General features: G+C 42.8%; 1 protein-coding gene across 2 annotated transcripts in view; it reads left to right on the plus strand.

The window, feature by feature from the left end:
- Positions 1 to 19,904, plus strand: part of Itprid1 (ITPR interacting domain containing 1) — a 120,182-nt gene that overhangs the window by 20,071 nt on the left and 80,207 nt on the right. For both annotated transcript variants that reach the window (XM_075955481.1, XM_075955480.1), the window contains exons 3-6: positions 973 to 1,021; positions 1,385 to 1,428; positions 16,800 to 16,851; positions 19,091 to 19,177. In XM_075955481.1, coding sequence (XP_075811596.1) covers positions 973 to 1,021; positions 1,385 to 1,428; positions 16,800 to 16,851; positions 19,091 to 19,177 — 232 coding nt within the window. The remainder of the gene's footprint in view (positions 1 to 972; positions 1,022 to 1,384; positions 1,429 to 16,799; positions 16,852 to 19,090; positions 19,178 to 19,904) is intronic.

The following is a 19,904-nucleotide window of genomic DNA, read 5'->3' on the forward strand; positions in this document are numbered from 1 at the left end:
AGCCATGTCTCTTTTGTGGGGGCTGGGGTATCCAAATGCAGCTCCTTATGTTTGCTCAAAAAGCACTTGACCCGCAACCCATCTCCCCAGCTCCAAATGAATGAACTGTTACAGAAAACAATTTTATTGCATGCTTTTGGGTGTCTTGCATGAGGCACTGATGATCATTTTAAAATATACAAAAATAAATAAGAAAGCATTCGCATTCTATCCATCCATGGTACCACAAATGAACACTACCCAGAATCTCCCAGGATTACTGGTTATCTGTTCTGGTTCACCTGATACCCTATGTGAGCATCATTCAAATATTTTATGGACAAAGTCAGACTGAGCCCAGGGTCAGGTGGTAGCCAGCAGGAGCTGGATCTCTCAGGAGCAGCTCCCTTCATCTTTTCTTTCTCATTACCTATTTTTGAGCCGGCACTAAAGATCCATCCTAAAAGGCTATGCCTTTCTAGCAAGGTTGCCTTTGGAAATCCTGGGAGTCTACTGCAATTTGTCCCTGGAATGAATGCAAATCTGGTTTCTAACCTGGCAGAGAACTGCTTGCAAATAAACATTGCTGGCTAGCTGCCTTAGGTAAATGTTGGGATTTAATAAGGAGAGGTTCCGTGGTGATTTAGAAGCAACAAGAGAGAAACAAAAGTCCCATATGCTTTTCTACCCATTGAATTCACACCAGGTGATTTTACAGCCATTCTGACATCTCTCACCTTCATTGATTCATTTAGCTAATCCTTAACATTTTGTTCCTTTTTTCTTAAGTTATAGTCTTTTGGCAAGTTTACATCCATTCTTGGGAGAGGCTGATTATGGAAAACAGGAGGTTGTGCCTTTAGGGGGAAAAATGAATATGCTTGCATGAACACGTGACTGACTATGTAGGAAACAGAGCTGCTGAGTGTGGCGGATGAGAGAGTGGGTCACTGTCGCGGGTTTGCTTTGACTAACAGATATGTTCCTTTACAGGAAATTCCAAGCAGGAAAGCATCCAGCAGTGGCTGGACTCTGGATACTTGTAAGTGCTGCTTTATTTCACTTTAGCCTGTGTGTGTGCCTTATACATTTCTCTTGCAAAGTTCCATGGAAATAATGTAGGTTAACCCTCCCTGGGATGGGCTGCCAGCCAGAGATTACCAGGGTGGGAGAAGTCTGGATTTTCATATTAACTGGGTACTTGAAGGATTACTATAGTACTGCAAAAGCTGTATGTCAGTTTAGAAGTATAAAAGTAGAAAGAATTCTATTTGGAGCCGACTGTGCCTCCGGTTTCACAGGTCCTCTCAATGAAAATCTAAGTCTGATTTTTTGTTACGTTTAAGTACAAAAGCAACTTGGTAATAATTTGTTTGGGCTCATGATGCTTTTGCTTCTTTTATAGTGTCTCTGTAAATGAAAACTTCCAGCAAGCCATCAACCATTCTGGTAAGGCAAGAAAACCCAGAGCAGCTGCTCTTTGTAGAACTGAGGTAGCATTTGTGTGAAAAACACCCCTGCTAATAGGCCTTCCTCAAGGTAGGCATAGAAGAGGCTTTCAGAAATAAGTTGATCTTCTCATTTGATTTTCTAAGAGCAGGACTCAGAAAGCACAGCCATGTCCCCAGCAGCAGGGAAGTGGGCTGAAACTGTATCCTTTCTGCCATCAAACACTCAGATGGCAGCAGGAAACTCTCAGGGGCTACGCAGACATTTTCAATAATGTAATTATAATAACAAAATTTCTTAATTATTCATAATATACTATAGTTTTATTTCTAAACCTATTTCCTCTCTGGTATTTTGGTATCAAAATTGTACTTCCCTCTCTTCTCTAATTATAGATTTGTCCTAGAGATTAACAAATGACTAAATCCTAAGCCAAACAGCACAAATATTTCTGAGACAGAACTGTCTCCCTAAGATTTGATATAATGTTATTAAAATACTGAGTACAGGTTTCATGGATTCCATCTTCATTGAATGAAAATACCAGACTTCATGGGCTCTGAGATTCCTCCATTATAACATGTGCTTGTCTCAGAAGTTTCTCTCAGATGACCAGATGAAATCTTGTGACTAGCCATGAAAATGCCATTGACACCAAGACTAGATCATAGGCGTTAAAGCAAATAGCATTCTGGGATTGAGCAAATGCCTGGAGAACACATCCAAATACGATGCCAACTAGGAATAGAATGATTAGAGAGAAATCTGTTGGTCTTACAGCAAGTTTTACCTTGCTTCTCTTAATCGTTCCACGTCCTCTACCGTGTCTTCAATAAGATTGACTGCTACCCGCCAAGCAATTTAAATTAGGGCATTTTACGTTAAAATTTTGAACTAAAACTGTATTTTCTTGCTTTATATTTTAAATTTATTTTTTTATTCTTTGACGGTTTCATCATGAATGTAATGAATTTTAGTCATCGTCACCTCCTCCTGTTACTTCCTGTTGTCCACAGCCTCTCCTCTTGTCATTTCCCTTTTTTTCCCAGAAGGGTCCCTCCTATTTGTATGCCATGTGTGTCTCTACTGAGTTTAATTAGGGTTGCTCACATGAGCATGGGTGAAAAGTTGTTTACCGGATCATAATCAACCAATCAGTGGCTACATGACAGAAGAAAGTGACACCCTTCCTTAAGTACCATTACGTGTCAAGAGTCTTTCAGGGAGAGTGAGACCTCATGAGCCCTTTTCTCTTCCATGATAAAATATCTGTAACGGCGTAAACAAATGCAGACCTATCCCTACAAAAAATATCGACAGGCCCGCTCTTGTGCAAGTCTCTCTACCTACAGGAGGTTCACTGAAGACAAGGCCATATCATTCTAAGAGAAGTCTTTTTACAACGTACCTCGCCACACTCTGGCCTTCCATTCTTCCCATCCTTCTTCATAGATAGACCCCAAGCCTCAGAGAGAACACTGTGGATGACCCACTTGGCGCTAAGCACTAAGCTTCTCTTTTCTCTCCACACTGACTAGTTAGATGTTTCTGAGCTTGCTGCTGTTGGCTGTAACTGACACTTCTCTGAAGACAGATAAGGAGAACACTAACCTATGCATAGCAACACAAAGGTTTAGAAGGCAGTTCGATCACATTTCATTTAAAATGCTTTATTTTTAACATAAAGCTTCTATGATGTCAAAATTTCTGAACATTTTTCCAACAAATTAAATATGACAACCTTTCTATCCATATTAATTCAGACTCAAGGAAGAGACCACAACATAGGTAGGTGCATCTCACAGTATAGACCTGTCTTTGACTCTTGCTCATGACAGGTGGAGAAGCCTTCAGTCATACTGCATTAAATAATTCACTTCCTGGAAAATATAATTCATGGCCTGGTCTCATCAGAGCCAAGCTGATGAACTACAAAGGCACAGACATGAGGAAAGCAGGGTCTCTGTGTAGTCCTGAGATCAGAGGGGCACAGCTTCTATTTGGCAACCCCTTCATTGTCAGCAAGGCTTTTAACAACAGAAGAGCTTCCTATCTGTGAGTTGAGCCTTCTGCTTTCCACGGTCCTTCTCACTGATCATATTTTGAACTGAGTAAGCCATGTGAGAATAGAGCTGGTCTCATTCTTGTGTTGCAGGTGATGGGTCTGAGTTGTCAAACGCCACGATTTTGGGTTACAGAAGGGTAGATGCAGCCATAAAGATGGAATTGGAACCTCCCATGAACCTGTCTGTATATGCATAAAGATGCTCAGACCTTTGGGAAGTCCAGAGCCACACTGGGACATGCGGAGAAAGAAAAATAGATTGCAGCGGAGGAAGAAAAGAAGCTGCTGCCCAGCCAGGGTGGTGGTGGCTCACACCTGTAATCCTAGCACTCAAGAGGCAGAGGCAGGTGGAACTCTATGAGTTCAAGGTCAACCTGGTCTACAAAGAGAATTCCAGGATAGGCACCAAAGCCAAAGCTACAAAGAGAAACCCTATCTCAAAAAACAAAACAAAAGAAAAAACAAACAAACAAACAAAAAACAAAAAAAATTGCTACTGAGAAATGATGAGGTTAAAACTCAGAAAACCATGACAGGCTATACCGTGACATCACATTATATTCCTACTTACCACAGAGACAGTGGCTTAATATACAAAGTTTTCCCTCTAACTAGACTGGATATGCTCCCTTGTCCCCTCTTTCCATATTAATTTTAATAATTACAGAAGGCTGGGCAGCTGCCCTTCTCACTTACATTCCAACTGAGACAGACTCCGTGAATGATACCCTTTCACCGTCTGCCCCATTTGCTCACAAATACCACAGCGTTGTACCTCAAAACCACGTGACTTCCTTTATGTCTCCCCAGAGCACTTTAAGTCAGAAGGTAGGGATTTACAAACAGGACTCAGGCACCATTCAGTTTCTTTCTCATTCCGTTTCTTTCTCTATTCCCTTTCTAAAAGCTCCCACTGCTGAGTCCAGACAATCTCCCCTTACTGGTCTCTAAGTGTACATCTTGACTGTGTGGGCTTATTGGCACATCACAGTTCTGCCCACACCATAACCAGACATCAGAATCTCTTTGAGAACACAGTACTGAAGACCATGCCCATAAGATCCATCTTCCCAGACGGATGACCTCACAGTCCATACTGAAACTGTAGACAGCGTCAGTGTGTGACAAATTCATCGCTACCACCCGAGGGCACATTGAATGTCTCTACCACCTGACTGGGAAACTACGTGCTCATTACAATGTACAGGTGAGACACTCAGGATTGACAAAGGCTTGACAGGTAGAGTAACACAAGTGACATGGTGGACACACCCAACCATCTTTGTGAGTGAAAAGGTCAGAGCAATTTCCCGTGTCAGGAGATCGGTTTTTAGGAAAGATGTATCTAGTGACAGTTATTACTTAGTGGATGTTAATTCACTCACAATCTACAATATTCCCATTTTTCTGTTTTTCTAGTACTAGAAACCGAACACAAGGTCTTCTGGGTACTAAGCAAGCAGCATAAAACCGGGTTCTGTGCTAGACTATGTTCTTTTAAGACAGGGTCTTGTTGTCAATGGCTCAAACTGGTCTTGAACTCTATTCCTCTTTCTCCAGAACTCTAAGATTTTAGGTACCTGCCAATCCTTAGACTGGTCCCCAGAGGAGTAAATTTGTTTATTTCTTGAAGGGATCTTTTAAATCATAAGAAATTAGAAAACCAATTGCAAGCATGGTGCTTCGTTGTCATAAGAAAGGATCAGAGTAAATCCAGCTGAAGCCCCTTAACCCCCATGAAGAGGAAGCATGCTGGGATAAGAATGTTGCTTCCCGCTTCTTAAACAGTGGCTGCAACTTCAGATGGGGTCATGTAGCTGTGGGTGTCACCAAAAATCTGGCAACAGTTAAAAGTTCCTGAATAATGACCAAAACTTAATTCCAAATCAAATATGTAGGAATCCAAAGTGCTGTGGCAGCACTCAACCAGATTCGGGTCACATGACTCCCCCTCGGTTCTCACACGCACCAAGCTCATGATGCAAGGCAGATGAATGCATCCTAGATCACCCTAGAATGCTATGGCACCATTGTGAGTCATGAAGTGCAGGGAATTACTGCACATAGAAAGGTTTCTGTCTTTACAGAACCATAACAATTTAATTACGGGATGTAAAACTTTCAACATTTTCCTACAATCTTTCCTCAGTGTATAAGTATCAGATAATTTATCTTTGGATATGTTTGATTGGAACATTTGATCTTAAAAACTGATGTTTGACTTGCTGACTTGGGTTTAAAAAAAACCTATTCAACGAATTTTGTCTTGAAAATAGGACAGGATTTCCCACAATTTCTGAAATGGCTCTAAACATGCTTCTGCCATTTTGTACTGTGTATTTATGCAAGGAATGTTCTCAGCATTGATATTTATTAAATCAGAGTGTCATTAAGCTCCTCAAAACACTGAGTGCTCTATAATTATACACTGTAGCAAATAGTTCAGAAAAAGTTTAGTTCTATACATATTATCAAATCAATCTCATTAGTATGCACATTTTATTTAATTTTAAAAATGATATATTATATTATTATAGGAAAGAATTGTCTTAAATTAAACTTCTTTATGATTTATTAATGAATAAATATTTGGTTGTGTACCAGCTGTCTTAGTCATTGTTCTATTGCTGTGAAGAGATACCATGACCAAGGGAACTCTTATAAAAGAGAGAATTTAATTGGGGCCTTGAATAGAGTTTCAGAGATTAATCCATTATCATCATGGTGGGGAGCATGGTGGCAGGAAGGCAGGAATCATGCTGGAGAAGTAGCTGAGAGTTTTACGTCCTGATCAGTAGGCAGAGAGAGAAACTGGGCCTGGCATGGGCTTTTGAAACCTCAAAGCCCATACCCAGTGACACAGTTCCTCTAACAAGGCCACAGCTCCTTATCTTTCTAATCATTTCAAATGATGCCACTCCCTGGTGACTAAACATTTCAGATATGATACAGTATGTGGGGGACTCTTATTGAAACCGCCACACCAGGGGAGAGGGGTTGAGAGTAGATGCTGAAGATACCCTGCTCTGGGTAGGAACACACATGTCAACTCTTGCTCTCAAGAATGCTACTGTTTCTCGATCATGGTCATTTGAGCATAGTCTAGGCTAACCTCACAATGATACCCTGGAGTCTTAGCTCCTCCTGCTTCTTAATCTTTCTTCATCTAATGTCTCCTACACTAAAGTCTTATTCAGATGGCCTCTTGTCATTCTCTGAGGACTTCCTAAGTCTCCTATTCTTTGAGAGCCTCCTTCTGGATTCTGCATGAAGATGCACTTTGTCTTGTGAACAACAGTTAGACCCGTTCTAGATCCCACCCACATGGCCCTTGGCTTATACCGGCTCAGATCATTAGAGACCTGATCCTCCACCTTGACAAAAGGGAAGTCCTCACCAGGCTTTGGAACATCTCTAATCTAAAAAGGGTCGGGGTAAAATCATCAAAGATGATGCCATCAGTTTAGAAAGTTCTCAGAAGACTCACCTAGTAAATGGAAAATCAAGAAAAACAAAAACACTTAATGTGATTGAAGTAATTAGACTTTGGATAAAGACAAAGAAATTAAAGGAAGCTAAATGTACGCAGGACAGAATTTGGAAAGCAATCAGTCAGAAGAAGTGGTTCATACATTCAGGGAGAAGACATTTTTGTTTTAAATAAAATGTACTCAGAAGATAAATTTCAGAAGTTCCAGGAAGGAGGAATCATAGACAGTCTCAGGGTGGGAATGGCACAGGAGTGACATCTAAGGCCTGGTTTCCAAGGCATGGGCAATTGTAACTGAGGTCTGGGAGCAGTAAGATTTGAATGTCATGTCTTTGCTTAGAAGACAGTCATGACTTCTGGGATAAAACCGGACTCACTGAACATAGCGGACAATGAGGACTACTGAGAACTCAAGAACAATGGCAATGGGTTTTTGATCCTACTGCACGTACTGGCTTTGTGGGAGCCTAGGCAGTTTGGATGCTCACCTTACTAGACCTGGTTGGAGGTGGGTGGTCCTTGGACTTCCCACAGGGCAGGGAACCCTGATTGCTCTTTGGGCTGACGAGGGAGGGGGACTTGATTGGGGGGAGGGGGAGGAAAATGGGAGGCGGGGGCGGGGAAGAGACAGAAATCTTTAATAAATAAATAAATAAAATAAAAAATGGAAAAAAAAAGAAGACAGTCATGAACAGTTTTGGGTGAGCATCTCTATTTGGTGCGGCCTATGACATTACATCAAAGAGGAAACAGACGTGAGGTTCTGATACTCTCCTGGCCGTGGGAGAGGCAGTTACACCAGAAGCATAGATGATTCCAGACTCAGGCTTACGATGGCAAGGGCTTGCACTGGTGTCACCTCTGGAGCACGAAGAAGCACGTGCCCCTCAGAAAATAAACAGCACGTAGGGTCAGGAGAGAGAAAATAATTCCAAATAGCTGTAAGATTTTGAACATGAGTGTCAGCTAATATGTAAGAGACTGTTTGGGGTAGGAATATGGATTAATAATTTGCCAAATCAGACAAACATACTGTGGATTACCGCGACAAAGTGTCCTGGCCAGGCAGGAGTTAAATTTGCCCAAAGCTGCAGAATGTTATTCTTTAGAGCACCGCAGAACTGTAATTTGATTAGTCTATTGGACGATATTCCAAAGAACCAAATGTCTTCCATGAATCAGTCAGAAATGCTTAGGAAAACCAAAATAAAAAATGCATTCTAAGCCAACAAAGGTGCTAATTAGTGCCTTCTGCATATCTGACTGCATCTTCTCCAGTAATACACCGGGCAGGGTTAAGTGCGGTATCTGCTGCTTCAGATGGCACAAGTCCACCTAACAGTAGGGAGGGTGGCTGGAGATTATATCTAGAAGGAAGCAGAATGGGAATTTTAACCACGGAAGAGAATGAAAGCAACAGAGCAGGGACTTTTGTTCTCACTTGAGCGTCCCCCTGAAACCAGCGCTTAGGAAACTTGTGGGCAATAGGAATGTGCTGACCTTTGCTTCACCTTCTCCAAATGATTTCAACCAGCATTAAAAATCTAAGAAGGGATCCTGGCAGGGGGGAAATGGTACAGGAAGAATCAAAGCCAGAAAGAGATGGAGTGTGGGCCCGAAGGTGCCCAGCTAGCAGGGCGCTGCCTTACGTCATAACTGCAGATGTGTTCACCAGGTCTGCCTCCTGCGTACACAGCCTTAAGCCTGATGCCTACAGAAGTTTCAGGACGTCTGGGGTAACAGGGGAAACTTTCCCCTCTTGTTATGATGTTCCCTGTGCTTTAGATTCTTGCTCTGATCAGAGGCAGCAAATGCTTGAAGGAGTTGGGCAGATAGATAGTCACTAATGAAGCAGGCGGCATAGAGACTAGAAAATTGAAGTGTAGGCTGCCTTCAACAGATTGCTACCCCGAAGACACCTGGGCCTGTTCTGCTCTCTCTTCCAAGTTTTAAGGAAAGTCTTGGAATTCCAATCCCTGTGAGTCCTGGCACACTGTGGGCCACTAGCGTGCGTCTCTCCTTCAGGTTCATCTTGGAAACAGGCCAGAGATGCCTGGACTTTGACAAGCCCAACCTTGGCCTCCAGGAAACTTACCATAGGAGTCAGAAAAGTGGGGATGGGAATAATGGTTTCACATGGCCTTCTGAAAGACTCTCCATGACTGGGTCCACCCGCTAGAGGGCCAGCTGTTGCTTCTGCAGATTCAAGACATCAGGAACACTGTGAAACCAGGCCTTCTAGGACTGAGGGAGACTGGGAAGGTAGAATAGAAAATCAACCAGTGAGACTAATTAATTATAATAATTTCATAACTTTTAAAAATCAGGCTTATCTTTAGAAGTCATATCAGAGCCGTTGGGGTGGGTTTTCTTCCAACTCTCAGCTTGGCAGCAGAGTGTTGCGTGTCTGAATACAGTGACTGAGCTAGATTTCTGTGTCATTTCCGGAACTATCCAGAAAAGTCTCAGGAGTCCAGGAAAGCCCTCACTAGCTCTGTGTGTGTCCATGATGATGGGATTGAGGTGATAGAGCAGCCGTCTCCTACTATTGTTGATGCTAAGCTTCGAAGGATGCAGTTGGTAACAATACTAAGCTTTGAAGGATGTGGCTGAGTGCTGGAAGATAGGGAAGCTCCTCCCCCACACCAGCGCTGATGGTGTAAGGTTTCCATGTGTACCAGGAGACCACAAGATGCCCCACTGTGAGCAAGCCTGGCTCACATCACATTCCATAGAACATATGCTACCTTCAGCAACTTCTTTTTTCCCCTGCTGGCTGCCCTTTGTATCCTGGCAACCAGCTTGCTCCTAACTACAGGGTCAGGTAGAGCGATGTGTTCTCTGGAGTGTGGCTGCTAGGGCTGTGTGGCCACTGAAATTTCCTAAAGTCCAGGGCACGAGGATCTAGAGTCTAGTAAGCAGAGTTTTCTGGGTGACTGAATTTTCTGAGGGGCTATGGTGTTTTAAAATGTAGCAAGACCAAGTTAACTCTTCTCATCAATATCAGAAAATGGATCATTTGCTCTCTGACAGTTGGAGCAGTTCACTGTGGCCACAGTTCCAAGTCCCTGCCTGGATACGCGTTCATTCACATGTTCTAGGAAACCCACAACAGACAACTAGAAAAGGCTAAGGCCGCACAGGAGCAGCCACAGGACAAAGCACACAAAATGCCCCAGAACCACAGAGCCCTTCCGTGGGGAGAGCTGCACAGAAAGAATCCAGAGTTCCCCTAACAAGCTGGCCCAGGAGTGCACAGACATCCTTTTTTTTTTTTTTTTTTTTTTTTTTTGGTTTTTCGAGACAGGGTTTCTCTGTGGCTTTGGAGCCTGTCCTGGAACTAGCTCTTGTAGACCAGGTTGGTCTCGAACTCACAAAGGTCCGCCTGCCTCTGCCTCCCAAGTGCTGGGATTAAAGGCGTGCGCCACCACCGCCCGGCATGCACAGACATTCTTTCAGTGGCTTGAGAAGTCATAACAGAGGGTGTCCTGGTAGAAAGAGGGAAGAAAATCATACAGAAGTTTGCTTAAAATGTTAAACAGAATTCATTTTACCTTCCATTTGGCAGCAGCTTGTCACTTAACTTACCCTGACATCACATCTTCACGGAATTGCTGAGAATTTGTGCTGTGTTTGTTTTCTGATGTGATTAATAAGGTGGTAAATCAGCTCTCTTTCATGTGACATGTCACTTGACTGTCTGTTGTGTTGCGATCTCGAGATGCTCCAAGACTGAGTTGTGTGCCGTGAGTGCATGTGCCTCTGTGGATTAATGCCTATTCAGGTGAGGGATCACTATCAAGCAGATGACTGTTTACAAACTCCAGCTCACTGGGCTGTCTCAGCATAGCAAAAGAACAGCTAAATGCAATATCACATTCCCTACACTATACTCTGCAATGATGAATTATAGATGATTTCCTAAGATCAAATATTAGTTTCCTTAAAAAGTTACCCATTAACTTTATAACAAATGTTGTTCACCTCACATGAAAATCCACCAGATAAAGACTCAGAAAGTCTCTCTAGGCTCAGTGAAAAACGGATGTGATTGATTGGTGAGGACTGTCATGGGAATAGGGCTGAGAGAATGGACAGGACCCACACCTAGGGTCAGGCTGTGTCATGTCCTTTCAAATAGATTTTTGTTTGCCAACCTACCTTACTCTGGGTTTGCTGTACATTCTACGTATTGTTCCTCTCACTGACCCTTTGTAGGGTATTAGTGCATGCTTGGCTTACATAACAGTCCTCTATTTAAGCTGTGCATCGCAGCACATACCTATAACCCAAGGACTTGGGAGGGAGACCTGGATGGGTTTCTATGAGTTTGAGTCCATCCCTGTCTATACAGTAAGTTCCAGGACAGCCAGTGCTGCATAGTGAGACCTTGAAACAAGTAAACAAACAAGCAAACAAACAAACAAGCAAAATCATCTCTATACTCACATTTCAATTATATTCGTGTAGTCTTTTTCTTTCTAGATCACTTAGCAGGAGTAGCAGGATAGCTAAGCCTTTAAAATCTTCTTTTAAGTATGCACATTCACTCCTTAAACAAGTACGACACTGTGTACCTGGAGTCCCAGCACTCGAGAGTCTGTGAGGTAGGAGTAACCTGACTCCAAGTCCAACCTGGAGTATACAGGGAGACCCTGTCTTAGAAGCAACAGCAGTAATAATAGCAATAACATATGAGTACTCTTTTTTTTCTCTCTCTCATATATGATGTCCTATCCGCAGTTTCTTCTTCCTCTATTTCTCCCCATTTCTCCCCACAGTTTAGAAACTAAAGATCAGGACTGCCTGGGATACCCACCTACTATGACCTAGCACGTTACAGTAAGACTGGGCATAAGCTTTCAAATCAAGGAACAATGAGGCAACCCAGTAGGAGAAAAAGGGTCCCAAGTACAGGCAAAAGAGTCAGAGACACACCCCCAACTTTTGGAATTCCCACAAGAACACCAAGCAACACAATGATAGGGAATATGTAGAGGAGCTAGTTCAGACCCATACAGGGCTCGTGTTTGTTGCTTCAGTCCCTGTGAGCTGCTACATGGCCTGCTTAAGTGATTCTGTGGGCCATGATCTCATGGTGCCCTCAAATCCTCTGGCTCCTCTAATCTTTCCTCCCACTCTTCTGCCAGGTTCCCTAGTGTTTATCTGTGGATCTCTGCATCTATTGCTGAATGATGCTTCTCTGATGACAACCGGGCTGGGCACTGACCTATGTGTATAGCAGAATATCATGAGGAATCAGTTCATTGACTTTTTTTCTAGTCATGTTTGGGTCTTTCCTGGCTCTCTGGGCTGTCCTGCCTGTAGTTCCTGGCATCCATGAAGTACAGGCATGGCTTCCCTCTTTGACTTAGATCTCAGGCTGGACTAGTCATTGGTTGGCCACTCCCACAAGTTATGCTCTACCATTACACCAGCATATCTTGCAGAAAGGGCAGATTGTAGGTTGAAGGCTTTATAGCTGAGTTGATACCCCAGTCCCACTACTGGGATCTTGCCTGGTTATAGAGGATGGCCAATTTGGACTCCATATCCCCCATTATTAGGAGGCATTGCTTGGGTCAGTTTTGTACATTCCAGGGAGTTTCTACTGCACTGGGTTTCTACACAGCCTCCCAAATGCATTCCAGTTCTAGTCGTCTCTCCCAGTACTCTTCCCCCCTCCACCCTTTGCCTGTTCCCTCCTGTTCCCATTTCTATCCATACCCTACCCACACACAAAATCTGTTCTATTTCCCTTTCCCATGGAGATCCATTTGTACTCCTTTGAGCTCTCTTTGTTACTTAACCTCCTGGGTCTGTGGATTTTAGCATGATTATTCTTTACTTAACAGCCATTGTGCATCTATAAGTGAGCACATACCATGTTTGTCTTTCTGGGTCTGGGTTACCTCACTCAGGATGATCTTTCCTATTGCCATTCATTTGCCTGTGGCTTTCATGATACCATTTTTTTTTAACACCTGAGTAAGAATCCACTGTGTAAACATTCCACATTTTCTTTATCCATTCTTCAATTGAGGGACATTTAGGTTCCTACATCCTTCTGGTAGGATGTACTGTCCTTTGGTTATAAGCCCAAGAGTGGTATAGTGGTATTTCTGAGGAGCTACCATATTGATTTCGAAAGTGGTTGTACAAATTTGCACTTCCACTAACAGAGGAGGAGCGTTCCCCTTGCTCTACATCCCCACCAGCATGGGGGCTGTCATTTGTGTTTTTCATCTTAGCCATTTTGACAGGTGTAAGATGGAACCTCAAAGTCATTTTGATTTGCATTTTCCTGATGGCTAAGGATGCTGAAAACTTCTTTGAAGTGTTTCTCAGCCATTTGAGAGCCCCCCGTTAAGAATTCTCTTTAGAGCTTGTCTTAGTAAGGGTTTCTATGAAACATCATGACAAAACCAAAAGTTGGAAAGGAAAGGGTTTATTAGACTTACATTTCAGCATTGCTGTTTATTGCAGAAGGAAGTCAGGACAGGAGCTCAAACAGGGCAGGAACTTGGACACAGGAGCTGATGCAGAGGGCATGGAGAGGTGCTGCTACTGGCTTGATTCCCAAAGCTTGCTCTGCCTGCTTTCTTATATAACCCAGGACCATCAGCCCAGGGATAGTACCACCCACCATGGGCTGGGCCCTCCTCATTGATCACCAATTGAGAGAATGCCTTACAGCTGGACCCTATGGAGACATTTCTTCAACTGAGGCTTCTTCCTCTCCGATGACTCTAGCGTATGTCAGGTTGATACATAAAGCCAGTCAGTACAACAGAACCCTTGTCAATTGACACACAAACACATCACTATTAATCCACAACCCTTCCTTTCTTTGTCAGCCCCAAGATCTCACACTAAAAATATAAATAACTTTGAAGTCCCACAGTCTTTACAAATTCAAACACATTAAAATTTCAGTCTCTTTAAAATAGACAATCCCTTTCAAAACCCAAAGTCTTTTAAAATTCAAAATCTCTCCACTGTGGACTCCAGTAAAATACTTTCTTACTTCAAGAGGAAAAAAATCAGGGCATAGTCACAATCAAAGCAAAGCAAAACCAAATTCCAACCACCCAATGTCTGGAATCCACTCATGATCTTCTGTATTCTTTTAAAGGGCTTGGGCTACTTCTCTGGCTCTGCCCTCTGCAGTATATACAGCTTATCTTCTAGGCTCGGGTGGGCTCCACTTCACAGTGACTGCTTACCTTGATGGTCATCCCACGATACAGGCATCTCCTAAGCCGCTGGGGGGCTGCACTTTCACCAATAGCCCCCATAGGCTCTTCTCATAAATGCTAAGCTTCAACTTCTCTGCATGATCCTTTCACTCTTGGGCCTTCAATTGCCACTGAGGCTTTACCTTCATCAATGGGCTGTCCTTGTCTTTCACAGTGCCAAGCCTCAACTTCTCTACATGACCCCCTCGTGCCTTCAAAACCAGTACCCCCTGGGTAACTTTTACATCTTACCAATGCAGTCTGCCAACACAAGGTGCGGCCTTAGTGCCTCCTGAACGCAGCTTCTCTGTGCTCTCATGAAACACTTCTCAGAAGTCTGCGCCTCAGCAATGCCGGTCTCTTCTTCATCGCCACTAATTTCTTAGCTCCAGCTGACCACCATCGAGTGTCCCAGTAACACAAGGTTTCATTTCAGTGGTGCTGGCCTCTTTAATCACAACTGACTCTTCAGTCTCAGCTGACCAGAACAAGGGAATCTTAATTCAAAACAGCAAACCGCCCAGACAACTTCTCCAGATTTCCCTCTGAAATTCCTCAAGCCAGGGATCCCTCCTGGGCGTTACTCTGCGCATTCTTCTTTTCCAAGCTCCCACAGAGCATGCCACTGATCTCGCCACACCCAATGGCTTTTTTGGTTTGACGTTTTGTGCTGGTAACATTGTCCTTTGCCTTGGGACAGCTTTTCAGTCTCATGAGGTTCCATTTATTTATTGTTGTTCTTAGTGCCTGTGCTATCTGAGTTCTGTTCAGGAAGTTGTCTTCTGTGCCAGTATATCTTAGGTTATTCCCCACTTTCCCTTGGCTCAGGATTAGTGTATCTAGTTTTACACTGAGGTCTTTGATATTCCTGGACTTGAGTTTTATGCATGGGGATTGATATGGATCTATTTGCATTCTTCTACGTGCTGACATCCAGGTATGCCAGGATCATTTGTTGAAGCATATAGTTATTCTTAGCTTCAGTCTCCAAACTTGAAATCCACAGTCAGGTTCCTAGAAACCTTGACGTCACTCAATGACTCACTACCTAGAGCAATCCTGGCTCCAAAGTAAAGCCCTTTATAACAGCCAGCGTTCTTCCCTGTGCTTCCCTCAGTCAGGTTTGCGCATTCAAATCTTGACCTGTTTTGTTTTTTCCTTATGGAGAAAAGCTTTATTTCCTCATAGTTCAGATGCAACACCTAAGTTTAGACATGGCACTTAACAGGACAGCAAGGGGTTTTGCCCATTTGCAGATGTTGTTGACAACTGACAGTCTGGACATTGCAGTGGCCTCTAGCTGCCCCCCTATGATGTCCAAGAGTTATTTTGCTCCGGCCATCCTCCTTCTTACAGCTACCAGGCAGCTGACTCCTCAGCTCCATCTTAATCATGCATGGTGTTTTGCTCAAAACAATGGCTTTTCATATCCTGATGCATATATGTAAATCCTGCTTTTTGGCATTCTGTGGGACATTCTGTTGGCAGTGTGGTGTTTGGAAAAGAAAGAAAACAATAACAGCAGCAAACCAAAATAAGCTGTGGCATTTTACTGGCCATGCGAAGTTTGTGTAACTGTGCTGTCTCCTTTCTTTCCACCTTAAGTGTGAAATAATAAGCCCCATTTCGAGGACTTACTATGAGAACATAAAAGATTGTATAGGGGCTAGGGAGGTGACTTTGCAGATAAGGCACTTGCTGTAAATTTTGCAGGTGATCTGTGTTCCGATCCCATCACCCACATGGTGGTTTAAAACCATCCACAATTCTGGTTCCGGGACATCTGATTCTCTCTTCTGGACTCCTCGAATGCATTGCACTTATCTATATGAAGGCAAAAAAATGTACATAAAACAAATCAAATAAATCTAAGAAATAATAAAATAAATTGTATAAATGGCAGGTTGATCAAAGCACTTCACACAAAGTGCAAAATAAACAATTATTGTGGCAATCAATAATAAAGGTAGGATTAATTTAGCTTTGCTACACTTGACTGTGTGGTCATGAACTCATGGCTGGTTTTCATGAATTCTGTTGGAAAACAAGGCTAGGACCTAAACTGGAAGGCTATTGAAAGGACTAGAAGACGCAAATGAATCGTGGAGCTTGGCACCTGCTGAATATTTAATGCAAGGCCGCCTGCCCTTGGCCTTGCCCTGCTATCTGTGATCTCCACAGAGCTCCTCCAGATGCTAATGATCCTGTGAAATAGCCCCAGAATGGTGCTTCATGCCTGCACAGATGCCACTTTGATTATCTTTAACAACACTCCCCCTTTATCCAGGAAATTCTAACCACATTTTCAAATCCAAATGTCTCCTCTCCATGGAAAGTTTGTTAGTTTCCTATTTGCTGCTGACCCCACCACCCTCAACTCTCCATACTGGGTCTTATTCCCTCTCACATCACTTACCATTTGGGGCACTGTATCTTGTTCCTTGTAGAGACACCGTGCCAGGCAGCAGCTGTGGGCATAGGAACCCATTCCCACAGAGGCTCACCTGCAGGTGAGAAATAATTCTCCAGACACGGATGACAGTCATGTTTACCCCTGTCTTTCTTTGTGTGATTGCAGCTTCCTTGCACGAACAAGGGATGGTTCAAATGACCGTGAAAGACTACATGAGGTAGGTAGCAGAGTTGGCCACTTCACTTCGCAATTTTACATCTACAACATTAAAAGAGGTAGAAACAAAGCTAATGACTTTTTCTTAACAGTTCTGTAGTTCTTGAGAGCGCATGAAATGTCCCTCTCTTAGACACTGTGATGGAGCATTTTTGATAGTCTTTGGAGAATTAGAGGTGCCTTAAATATTATAAAGGTGTGAGGGAATACACTGACAAATGCTGACCTGCTATGAAACTTAATTACAGTCTACAGAAATGCATTTGACTGCAATGCATCAATTTAGAAAGTGTGCTCATGTCTGTGTCTGGCTAATGACATTACTCAGCGTACAATCTACCGACTCTTTCCATGTTGATGAGACACTGTGTGTCTCTAATGACGGAGAGGGTAGCTAACAGGGTGTGCTCCCCTGTGCACCTCCATGACACTGAGTATGAAAGCCTTCCTCAGACTTACTAAACCGAAACCTTAGGTGGGGTTCAGAACTGTGCTTTGCAAACCCTCCAGACAATTCTAAAGCGCAGTATTGTTTAAAATCTGCTAGGGCTGAGCTCTTTGAGGCAGGGAACTGCTTCCTGCTCTTGGGTCATTCTTGGACTTTCAGAACCGTTCCAGAAAACTCCATGTGCAGTGCTGATGTGCACGCATTCCACAGTTTGTCTTCCTTTCGGCGCTCAGTGGTTTCAATCGGATGCGGTCACATATTTATAAAGCACCAACAAAATCTCCCAGGGAGTTCAAAGAGGAGATGAAGAGCTGGGCTCAGGGACAAGCTCATGCCCACAAAGATGGATCAAACCAACAAGGGCTTGTGGGTTCTTCTGGATCTATGGCCGGGCCTGCTTCTAGGTTGCTCAACTGAACCATTGCAAAATGGATGTACCCCTCAAATTCAAAAAGAAAAATGAAATCCAAAGATAGAGAGATATGGAGTGGCAGTCTGACTCTGTGATGTTGTGAAAAAGACACTGATCAAAAGCACTTGAAGGAGGAAAGGGTTTATCTGGCTTACAGGATGCAGTCCTTCACTGAGGGAAGCCAGGGCAGGAACTCAAGGCAGGAACCTGGAGTCAGGAACTGAAACAGAGACCACAGAAGAATGTAGCTTGCTCAGCTAACTTCCTGATGCAGCCCAGCCCCACCTACCTATGGATGGATCCATCCACAGTAGACTGGGTTTTCCTCCACCAAGAAAATGTCCTGCAGATATTCCCACAGGTCAATGTGATAGAGGAAATTCCCCAATTGAGGTTCCCTTTTCACAAGTTGTTTGTGTGGCAAGTTGAAAATAAACAAACAAAACAAAACAACAAAAAAAATCCACAAAAAACAACTAACCGGCACACAAGGCTAAATAAACGAATATATTTTCCCCTTTCCTCAAGCTCTATGGTCGTTTAAAACTAGATTCTTATTATTCAGGAACATGTTCTTTCTCATCTTTAGTGAAAAAGAAAACAATTAAACAGAGAGGCAGGGTCCAGATGTTCTTACTCAGTATGGACAGGACTAAAACAAATTTAACAACTCAGGTTTAGTAACCTAGTCTCTTTGGGAACATTGACATCTGCAGAGTGTTGTTTGATAAACTTTAATTGTATGCCAACTGTCTAATATGATCCACGATATACCTGAGCTACATAAAACAGGATCATATTATAATACAGTTCAATTTTCTTTGGAAATGCTTTAAAATGTTTTATAATACAGGAGTACCAGATATGGTGATTCTCATTGTTTTACATAATAAGGGACTTCATTGCTATTGCCTGTGGTTGGCCACAAGAGCTCTGGGGACACAAGCCAGAGATTGCTAGCCATGATGTATGACATCCTTCTTCATTGTGAGAAATTATGTGGAGTACCTCCAGATCCTTTGCTTCATGTCTTTCATCCCATGATATTAACTTCTTCCCTCAAGTTGGAGCCTAGCAGAGCTGTGTTCCCAAAAGGTCCCCCAATGATTTGCCATCTGTCAAGAGTGAGATATTCCGCCACCTTTCTAATAAGCACTTGCAGGCACCTAACACTTAAATCTTCACACCCGCTATAACAATGCTCCGAAAGGAAGAGAAGCCCTACGCTGCACACACCTCCTCCTTCCAAGGCATGGCCACTGCGGGCTTATTAGAAGCCAGAGGAAACACAAATGCTTGCCCCGGAAGGGAAATCATCTCAAGGGCCTCTGGGGAGAATCTAGGTCAATGTGATTCATCTTTGCTCCCCTTCCCTTCTAGATCTCTGCACCAGTTCTCAGAGACGCCTACCCTGTCCAGAGGGACTAGTTTCAATTCTTGCTATTCCACCACAGGTGTACCACAAAGGTATGTGACTTTCGTCCAGTTGATTCTTCTCAACAATTGGCTTTGTGAAATTATAGATGTGTACGTGAGAGATACTGGTTGAATGAGTGGATGAGAGGGTGAACAAAGGATTTCCAAATCTGGTTTTCAAGAGCATATTAAAATAAGCATTGAAACTGGAAAGGAGGTTAAGTATGTATCACGAGAAAATACCCAATGAATGATTAGACCATGCACTTGCTGGAATTTCATTCATTCCTTGACAAAACAAGGAAGATGTATGCAGACTGCAGCTCTACCTGTTAGAATGGTCACTGTCATATTTTAAGGAAAAATCACAAACTGCCAAAAAGCAAGCCAAGCAGGTAAAATTTACAAACTGTGTATACACCCACAGAGAAAAATAAACTTATAGATTTAGTGGAATGAAGGTAAGGAATAAAGACAAAAAATTATATGCATTAATTTCCTTTACAAAATGTGAATTCATTTTGTTTATTTCTTGTGTAATTAAAGATGTTAAAAGTTAATGATATTTTCATGATGATCCAATGTTTAATGACAAGTCAACCAATAATCATCTTGGTGGCCATGATACTGTACCCTTTGGAAGTCAGTTCCTTGCTAACTGTCTGTCATAGGTACCTAGACTTAGAACTTACAACACTGCAGAGATTCAAAAAAGATTGGTAAAAATGGACTGAATAAAGATTTATACAGTGGGGTCAATGGATAATGAATTAAAATT

This window comes from Microtus pennsylvanicus, chromosome 21 (genome assembly GCF_037038515.1).
Source record: "Microtus pennsylvanicus isolate mMicPen1 chromosome 21, mMicPen1.hap1, whole genome shotgun sequence".
NCBI classification, from domain to species: domain Eukaryota; kingdom Metazoa; phylum Chordata; class Mammalia; order Rodentia; family Cricetidae; genus Microtus; species Microtus pennsylvanicus.